The sequence below is a fragment of the Chinchilla lanigera genome, unplaced genomic scaffold (assembly GCF_000276665.1).
Source record: "Chinchilla lanigera isolate Chin_1 unplaced genomic scaffold, ChiLan1.0 scaffold00025, whole genome shotgun sequence".
In the NCBI taxonomy this organism is placed as follows: domain Eukaryota; kingdom Metazoa; phylum Chordata; class Mammalia; order Rodentia; family Chinchillidae; genus Chinchilla; species Chinchilla lanigera.
This window is the reverse complement of record NW_004955426.1, coordinates 3,201,597-3,211,627: the sequence shown is the minus strand read 5'-3', so window position 1 is coordinate 3,211,627 and position 10,031 is coordinate 3,201,597. Positions and strand designations below refer to the sequence as shown.

The window sequence follows — 10,031 nt, the reverse complement described above, 5'->3', positions numbered from 1 at the left end:
TTTTGCTCTACTGGACATGGAACCCAGGCCATATACATAGCTAGTCAAGTGCTCTAGCACTCAGCAACATCCTCAAACCCTCCACAGTATTTCTCAATCAGCTCTTCATTATTTTACATTCTAACTTACTTGAACCTATAACTTTCGCTGATATTCAAAAAAGAAACAATATTAAAGCAAGTTCTTTAGTATTGGCTATCTGTTAAAGTATAATTACATTAGCACTTTTCATTTTAAGTGAGCTTCTTTGAATGATTAGTCAAAATGCTATGACTTCCTCCCTTTCCAGGTGTGATTGGAGTAGGCTACTACTGTCCTCAGAGGGGTTTCTCAGAGGAAGTGAGAGATGCGGTGATGAAACTAGTGCCTCTGACACGCCGACTATGGCAGATGACCAAGATTAAAATGCTTCCTACGCCTGCAAAATTCCATTATGTATTTAACCTTCGAGATCTTTCTAGGATCTGGCAGGGGATGCTGAACGCCACTTCAGAGGTCATCAAAGAACCAGAGGTAAGTGATATGTGAGAGAGAAAACAATTAACATTGCTATTAATTATGAATCCTAAGTATTTTTATTCATTTACTTTTTACATGAATTCAAAAATATTTTGGGTTCTTTCAGCATGCATATTCATTTTGTCTGTGGTTTTCAACTAATTAATCTTTGGAGAGAATAATATGAAGTTATGGACACCTCCCTCTTAGGTGTTAATGTATAATTTCTGAACTGTGAGTAAGGAAAAAGTAAATACATCAGAAAATTTCAATTGAAAATTTTGATTAAATTAGGTTTATGTTTAGGGAGATAGTATAGACAATCATTTTCTAATGAGTAGGATAAAAGAAGTAATTAATTTTGTTTTTCCATCATAATGTATTTTTCTTCTGAGAACAATCATTGATTTTATTCTAAAGTAGTCTCATATTTTAAACTTGACATTTTAACTTTAAAATAGTTATTTTTATAAGTAAACATTCAGAATAAAAAATCATTTTATTGTTAATCACCTATCTTTTCATGTAACAAGATGCACTAAAAGAATATGTGTATTCATAAAATTGAAAAGAAGCAGCAAAGTAGGAAATTTATCTAATTCGAAACTGAGCATTTGTATATATGCTTGAACATGACAGTCCCTAGAGTCTAAGAATTTTCTTCAAACTAGACATCTTATGTGAATAGCCAGTATGTCAAGGCCTGGTCACATGACAAGTCTGAGGGAGGGCTGGCCTCTCTCCCGGTCTTTCCTTCTAGTTTTATTTTATTTTTTTGGTAGTACTAGGTATTGGGCCCAGGGTTTCACATATGCTAAGTAAGCACTCTACTACTGAGTTACAGCTTCTGATCCATCACTTATCTTTTCTGGAGTTGAGGAAGTAGCTAAATTAAGCAAATGGACCCTAGGCAAACACAGAGGCAGTTGAATTACCAACAAAACTGTCATTAAACTAACTAAGTGCTGACTATCAGATCCCTTGTCTGTGTCCCAGATGCTCAGAAATGGGTGATTACCCAGGAACATAACTCTTGAAGACTAGACATTTTGGAGGAAACTCATAATCTTTATGAAAGAGAATTACAGGACAGTTTAGTGACAATGACTATATTAAGTTGATTTTTTTTCCTCAAAGTTATTAACAATTAATGGGAGTGTGGGATGCATTTCTTAAATACTAGTTTCCTGTTTGTGTACTTAACAGCACAAACTATTCCAGTAACTGGCATTCCCATAAACTATTTTCTAAATGGGTCATTGAATATATTTTATTAAACTTTAATATTCTGCCCATAGAATAGTATTTCATTATTAGTAATACAGTCTTCTAACCTGTGCAAAATGTTAAGGGATGTGAGGAATTTCTACGAGTCTATTATATCAAATTATGAGCTTAGACATTTGTAATTCTTGCTTTAGGAACAGAAGTGTTGTTCAATTAAATTTCATCAGCTTTTGGTTAATGTTGGGCTCTGGATTATCTGCATGAGGCATTGTTTTGTTCAAATAACCCAGATTTTTTTTGCCACAAATTTCCTTCACTTGTATTAACTAAATATACCATGTCATATCTCAGTATCTCAATGCATTTAGGTATATTTTGAAATATAACAATATATAATATATACACTGAGATATAAAAGTGTCTAAGTTTATCTTTGTAACATCTGAGTTGTATACATGAGAATTGTTCATACACTATATTTTGGCCACATGAATATAGGTATCTTACTCAAAAAGACTAATTTATCACAAACTTAAGACCTTTTCATAAAATTTAGTTGGCTGATTGATCAGAGGGATTTTTTTTTTTTTTTTTTTTTTGCCAAGGAATATTTTCTTTTAGAGATTGCAGAAGGATAAACTCTACCTTTCCTCTAATATACTTGAGTGAAACTCACATGAAAAGAAAGTTTTAAAATTTTAGATTCTTTAAAGTATTGAATCTTAAATTGAGAAAGATGATCTCTGTAATATCTCGGCTTGAATTTCCAATTACGGTGTGGTGGGCTTTAATCCTGTGTTTAAACCGTGCCTTGACAGGTGCTGCTCAAGCTGTGGAAGCACGAATGCAAACGTGTGATAGCCGATCGTTTCACTGGGTCTGATGATGTGACCTGGTTTGATAAGACCTTAGCAAGTCTGGTAGAGGAAGAGTTTGGCGAAGAGAAAAAACTCTTGGTGGACTGTGGAATTGATGCTTTCTTTGTGGATTTCTTGCGGGATGCACCTGAAGCTACAGGTAAACTTTTGAAGCAGGGAATGAAATTCTCCAATAGGATTCCCAAAGAGGCATTTTGAAGAGAGGAGAAGTTTCAGTTAGGAAGGTTAAGTTTCTGCTTAGGAGATTTTATTGAAACAATTCTGGGACATCGTTGGTACTCAGTAAATGTAGAATGAAAGGATAAATGTGTTGTCTTGGAGTTCATAGCTGAACTAGCTTTGTGATTAGGGGAGCTGGGTAGGGTAGAAGGAACTACGCAGGTCTCATAGTCTGTCTGAGGTCAGTTGGAGGAAGGCTCCAACACACCTTAGCTGGATGTCTCAGAACATTCTTGAAGTACGTCCTTATTCACGGGAATAGAAATGCAAACATGAGCATTGTGGGGAAATGAACAAAATGTTGTAAAGAGAGTGGTGTGGCATCTGTGGCCCACAGTCACTGCCGAATGAAAGGAAGCAAAAAAATGACAAGAATAATTATTACTCAGGCCATTTGAATGTGGAAAATAAAGAGAAAAGCCCCAAATTAAATGAGAAGGTCATTGAATATAATTGGAAAGAGATGGGTGAAGTGAAGGCAAACTTTTATGGTTATGGGCTCATGAAAAATGGAGATATATTACTTCTCTTATGAAAAGAGGCACTGTTCCAATTATTTTCCTCTCAGAAATAACTGGGATTAAGAAGGATATTATAACCTCTTCTTAAATTGAGGATGTGGTTTAAGTTAATTTGCATATGTAAAATGATGTGTTTAAAGACCTATTATTTATGTCTTCTAAGTGACTGGAAATAAATAGGCAGCCCCTGACCAGTCTGATAACAGTATGTAACATCTATGAAACATCTCTAAGTGACAATTGTGACAGGATATTCATGGTTGGCTATGCACTTGGAATGAAGGGGGACACATTTTATTTTAAAGCAAATCAAATATGTACAAAAATTCTATAAAGGCATATTTGCAAAATAGTTAGAATGTATCTTATATTTGTTATACTTCATTTCCTGTATTTTAGAAGGGTAAATAATTAGACAAGATGTCACTTTTTTTCTTTGGTTACTGATATTAACTAATGTCTAATGTTAGTGAATTTAGACATATGTAACTCAGCTTTTTCTTTGGCATTAGGCTTCACAGTCAATATTGGGAGTGTTAAGCCTGTACATGATGTATTTAATTTTGAAAAGTATATTGATTTTAATATGTTTTCTCAGTGAAACAATTCAATATGCTTATTCTCTACCTTCCAGTCCCATGCCCTAAAATTCATTTCTATGTTTACTAAATGAGAGTTTGGAATCATAGAAATTATCTGAGCAAATGCAGTAACCTTTTTCTTTCTATTTTTATTAAAAAGTCAGGTAATTCTTAACCTCTTGTGACTTTGGCATTAAGTCTCACCTTTTTTGACTTTGTTCTTAACCATTAAGCTCATATCTCTGGGAAGATCTTTGAAATGCAATCTTCAATTGTGCCTACAAATCTAATTCTGTGGACACAACATTATTTGAAATTGGCCCTTTCTTGACAAGAAAGAACTAAGACGGCTTATGATCACAAAAACCCGAATACTTCTATTATTTCTTTCTCTCTTTTTTTTTTTAAGACTATGAAATATGGCATTTGATGAATATTAGTATTATAGTCAGTGGTAAATTATAGAGTTCTGAATGTATTAATTTATGGCTAAGAGAGTAGTGAAGAAATAATTGATTCTTCTTCCTCTCCAAGGTGAAACTTCTGAGGAGGCTGATGCCGAAATGCCCAAAATTTATGAGCCAGTTGACTCTTTCAATCAACTGAAAGAGCGTTTGAACATGTTCCTGCAGCTGTATAATGAGAGTGTCCGAGGCGCTGGCATGGACATGGTGTTCTTTGAAGAAGCGATGGTTCACTTAGTCAAGGTATGGAGGCCTTGCCAAGTAGCGCCTTGCTGAAGTGGCAGGAGCTTTGCTTCACGCCACAATCCCCTCCCTCTTTTCAATTTCATCTCCTAGGAGAGTACTGAGTTTAAAAGTAATCTCAATGCTGTATTCCAATTTAATTTCTAAACTGAGTGCAACATGTCACACCTTATAGGCTTAAAATAACAGTATGTGTATGTGATATTTCAATGTGTGATGTGATAATTTTATTCAGTGTTGCTATACAGCTTCCAGCTCAGTGTTTTCATCACATAGGATGAATGCGGTTGACATCGGAGTTCAAAGCTTAGGCAAAGTCTGCTGATGTTTATATCATGTAAAGAATATTATTATAAGTGTAGTGTAAAAACCTAGAGGACATTGAGCTAAGTGAAATAAGCAAGACCCCAAAGGGCAAATGCTATAAGCAAAGACCCCCAAAGGGCAAATGCTATAAGTTAGAGTATTAAAATTCATGAAGACAGAAAATAGAATGGAGGTTGCCAGGGGCCGGGTGGAGAGGGCAATTGGGAGTCAGTGTTTCATGGGCAGAGAGTTTCAGTTCTTCAAGATAAAAGGAGCTCTGGAGTTGGATGGTGAGGAAGGTCACACAATAGTATGAAGGTACCTAACTCTATGAAACGATGGCTATACAATGAAGTCCACCTGGAAGGTACAGTGTCCATTCTCCTTTGTCATATGAGTCATTCCAGTATCCACTTTTAGGACAACTGACTCTCAAAGGTTAGAAGTAAATGTGTTATTTCATCTAAAAACTTATGTGACCTAATTTATCAGTGTTGTAAGATAATGCTACCTACAATCAGTTGTTGGTATTCTCTTTGTTGACAACAAAGTTTTCGAACTGTACTGTTTTTGTTAGAAAGAAAATTACTTGAGACTGTTGTCTACCATACTTAGGTTTAACCATGAGGAAGTGTCTCATGAACAAAAACTGTATTCTGTGGTCATTTAGAAACCAATTTTAGAAATGAAGAAAGTTCTAGAAATTATCTAGGAAATTTTCCCTCTGAAAATAGGGATTGTTTCTCTGTTTCTTTGTCCTCTGTTGGGAAAGGGAATACTTTCCATAAGGCTGGAGCAGATCTAGGAGAAGGAGGAAGCCAGAAAGGGTGTTGGGGGTTACTTCTCCTCATTTGAGGGTGTTCAGCTTGGCAAGTCCATGAGTTGCTTGAGACATCTCTACTCAACAATGGGCCCCGATGTTTTTCCAAAGCCATGCATCAGTGAGAGTTTGGAATTAACTCTAAATTTATGGTTGTTAGGAGTTAAGTGTTTCAGGAAGAATGGATATTCTGTTACATTTAATAACTAAAAGAAAGGGAAAAATAGAAAAAGCATTTTCCATATGAGTGATACGAGCAGGCAACTTTATGACAAAGTGACTGTTGGAGACGCAGTCAGACTGGCCTGGTATTTCATAACCAATCACACTGAGGACGGTGTTATTTGCATGAGTCTTATGATTGAGCAAGTTCGTTAGAACTGTCTCTTTTCCCATGTTTTACAGCACAGACAAGAATGAACCCTTCCTTATGTGTCTGGTGTACTACCAGAGGCCCTTGTCTTGGCTAAGGGTCCTTGTGGGAGATTTTCCTTGCCCTCAGCCTCTAGCTTGTTTGCTCTGGAGTAGCCAAAAAGTGCATGACCAGAATTTTTGAGCCCCAGTTCTGCAGACTTCTTATTATGTTCTAGGCAGACTCTGCCTGTACTTGTTTTCTGTGCTCAGTACGTGCATGCTGTCACAAAAGCGAGAATGCTGACATATGTGGCCTAGTTACAAGACAAGGTAGAAACCAAGAGACAGAATTGGAGACAAAAGCTGAAACCCAGTGGGATGTGCTCTGAGACCTAGCATACTTGTTTGCTCCTTTCTCCATCAAAATAATGATTTTCTTTCCACACTTTCCGGAATACGGCTCTGGGAGATATACCGCTTTTGCTCCCTGGGTGGAAGTTGAGATTGTAGGGTACTATAGGTAACTTTCCATGATCCAGTCCTGTGAGCTATGCCTGCTGAGTGTATCATCCAGGAAAATGAACTGCTTGTGGCTGTACACATGCTGACCCCAGAGAAGCCTACCACTATGAATTCCCGGCCCAAACTATGTTGGGTAGAGTCCATTTTCCCTACCAGACACTGAGATCTGGAAGTCATCTCTGTCTTCCCAGGACAAATGACTGCTGAGATGTTCACACAACAGACTTGATGAACTATCTCAAATTTAAGCAATTCCAAAGTGTGAACCTAAATCATCTTTTGCTGTCTCTTCTCCTGCTATTTCCCTGCCTTCTCCTGGTGTTTCTACCCTTAAGGTGATATCTCAGGCCTTTCTCTGACTCTAAGATTTTGTGTATCTCATTCTTTCTTTCTGAAATCTAGTCCAACTGCTGTCCAGTATGGTGCTTCTTTGCACTGTAAATGTTATGGTTGATACACCGTGTCAACTTGAGTAGTCTAGAGGCTTGGCTGAGAGACTCAGCAGTTCCACATCCTGGGGTGGAAAGGACATGCCCATCCAGCTCTGGGATCTTGTTCATTATGTCAGTTTGAGAAGTTTAGAAGGTTAACCAAGGGACTGAGCAGGGTCTGGGGTCCTCACTTTGTATCATCCTGAGCCTGGGCAAGAGGAGGGCGTGGAGATTATGTGAGTGTTACACGCCCCCTGGGTAGGGGCAGCCTGCTTACAATATAAGGGAGGAAAAGAGGCTTGTTTTCCCCATTTTTTTGCTCTTGCTGCTTTTGCTGTGTTGTGCTGCCTTGAGTGTTGCCCCTGTGCCCTGCCCCCTGCCTTGGAGCCAGCTGATTATGGACTGAAACCTCCACAAACTGTGAGCTAAGTAAACCTTTCTTTCCTTAATTTTGGGTGTTGGCTATTTTGTCTTAACAATGAGAGAAAAGTAACCAAGACAGTAAATTTCCAGTCAGTTTTCAAGGTTCAGATTGAATTTCATCTCCACACCTGAGACTTGCCTTCCCCAGGCAGCCATGTCTTCTTGGCTTCCTCCTATTTGCCCTCATTCCTTTCCTGTTCCACGTTCACCCCATTTCTATGAATAAATCTGTCTCCCCTGCTATAGTGTGACTACCTGCAAGGCAAGAGGGACGTTATTAATATTTAAATATTTGAGAGTGCAAATAGAAAATGCATACATCACAGCCCATACTCTTAGGGAAAAATAGTCCCAGTTGAGGGTCTCCCTTTACTGAAATCTGTTTGCAACTAGATTATGAATTTTCTAGCATTTGTAATGGTCTGGGGCTACTGACTAGCAAGGAGTGGCCTCCTGACATGCCTTTAATCACTTCTTAATAGATACCTTGGCTATTGCTGTCTTTGCCAAGTAACAGGAATATTTATGTGTACTTCCTTCTTCGTTAAAAAATTCCATCATCTATGTCATATGTTGGGAATTTTTTCCCTTGGATTTAAACTCTTTCATTTTTTTTTCCAAAAGTGGAGGGTGTTCTAATCAATTATATGCTCTATATTCTGAAGACAGTCTAAAATGTTGGTTGTCTTTCATATGAAAACAGATTTAGGTTGGGAAAGTAAAAGAACATCGGAGTCCCTTGGAAATACAGAGCTGTCCAGTCTGGGCCTGGTGCTGACTTTCCGCACTGGGACCCTTCTGGCTTCTCACCCTGTCTAATGCATCACAAACAATGTTGTATTTCAGAAATGCACTCACTCCTTCAACCGGCATCTCTTCAGTCTCATCTGGAGATGCCCACGTTGTCCAAAATGATTATATGGTCTTATTTTTACATTCTGTAAATATGAAAAATGGTACATTTACATGTTGACAAATCCATGCCTTTTCTCCACGTGATAGATCTCTCGAGTCATTCGTACTCCTCAGGGAAATGCCCTCCTGGTCGGAGTGGGTGGATCAGGAAAGCAGAGCCTGACAAGGTTGGCTTCATTCATTGCTGGCTACGTTTCCTTCCAGATCACACTAACGAGGTAAAAAGCTTCACCTTTAACCTAGAATACATTGTGAAAAAGGCCCCCCAAAGTCACAAATGCATTTTTAAATGTTCTTCAAGAATCATAATAGTTTGCCTCTGGAATGTTGGTTTATCATCTTCCTCTTTCAATCTTTGTTATAGATCATGTATATTTTACATTAATAACATTCTTTTAAAACAGGTTAGCCTCTCCTTGTAGTAAATCACTACCTCCTTCTTTGTCTGTTATATACAACATGGGTATGATGGGTAGTCTTTTTGGTGTGTCTCAGAAGAAATTTATCCCTGTCAAATAATAATACAAATTTCAGGAGTGTTAATAGAAAGGAGAGGAAATTGAAAGATTACTTTTTCTTTCTTTCTTTTTTTTTTGTTTTTTGTTGTTTTTCTCCGGTACCGGGAACCGAACTCACGACCTTGTGCTTGCCAGGCAGGCGCTGTGCTGCTGAGCTAAATCCCCAGCCCCGAAAGATTACTTTTTCATTCAAGGATTAGGACACTTGGAAGTAAACCTTGTTATCCTGTTCTAGTTTGTGGATGGAAGCATAGGCAGATAAAAGATGACTTGCATGGGAGGAGGATTGGACTTAACTTTTTGTCCCTAATCTTTGTATAAAATCTTATTGTTTTCAAAGCACTTTTACATATCTGAGCTTCTTTGATTTTTTAAATTACTTTGTGGAATAGGAAGGCACATGGTAAAATCCTATTTTTTAGCTGAAGTTCAGAGAGGCTATGAACTGCTTGACATCTCAGATATAGCTGGAAATTGATTGCAAGTTTTTCTTTTTCTTTTGTTTTCTTTGCAATCAATCAAGGCTTCTGGTTTAGTGTGACTTGCGCTGTATCAGTGCCTCAATAAACATGCCTTACAATACTCATTATGATAAATTAGTTCCTCTGTAGGTCATACTAACAGTGATGTGTCACTAATGAAGGAAAGACCAAGATCTTCCTGGCCTCATTTTTAAAAATTGGTTCATTTTATTAGGAAAACTTTTAAAATTAGTATATATTTTGGTATGTAATGGCCCTATTCATTATGGAGTACTGGTACATATCCATTGCTCCTTTGTACCCCCCTTTTTGTCCCCTCCTTCTCATCTCCCCCAGTCCTCAGCCTTCAAGAGACCATCTTCCTCCTTAAGCCTTTGCTCAGCAGTGTAGCTAAGGCTGGAAGGCAGTAGCGCCATATCCGGAAGCACAACCATTTGTCAAGAGTCTCAGGTGGTATCATTTGAGGTTGTGGGCCTTTGAGATCCAGGGGTCAGGGCTAAAAGTTTTCCCCAAGTCATGAGAAACTGAATGAAATGGTTTACTTTTTCTTTTCTTTTCTCTTTCTTTCTTTCTTTCTTTCTTTCTTTCTTTCTTTCTTTCTTTCTTTCTTTCTTTCTTTCTTTCTTCTT

General features: G+C 37.7%; 1 protein-coding gene across 2 annotated transcripts in view; it reads left to right on the top strand.

The window, feature by feature from the left end:
- The window catches only part of Dnah5 (dynein, axonemal, heavy chain 5), a 300,957-nt gene that overhangs the window by 194,960 nt on the left and 95,966 nt on the right, over positions 1–10,031 (top strand). For both annotated transcript variants that reach the window (XM_013514981.1, XM_005386122.2), the window contains exons 50-53: positions 290–513; positions 2,544–2,742; positions 4,459–4,631; positions 8,490–8,620. In XM_013514981.1, coding sequence (XP_013370435.1) covers positions 290–513; positions 2,544–2,742; positions 4,459–4,631; positions 8,490–8,620 — 727 coding nt within the window. The remainder of the gene's footprint in view (positions 1–289; positions 514–2,543; positions 2,743–4,458; positions 4,632–8,489; positions 8,621–10,031) is intronic.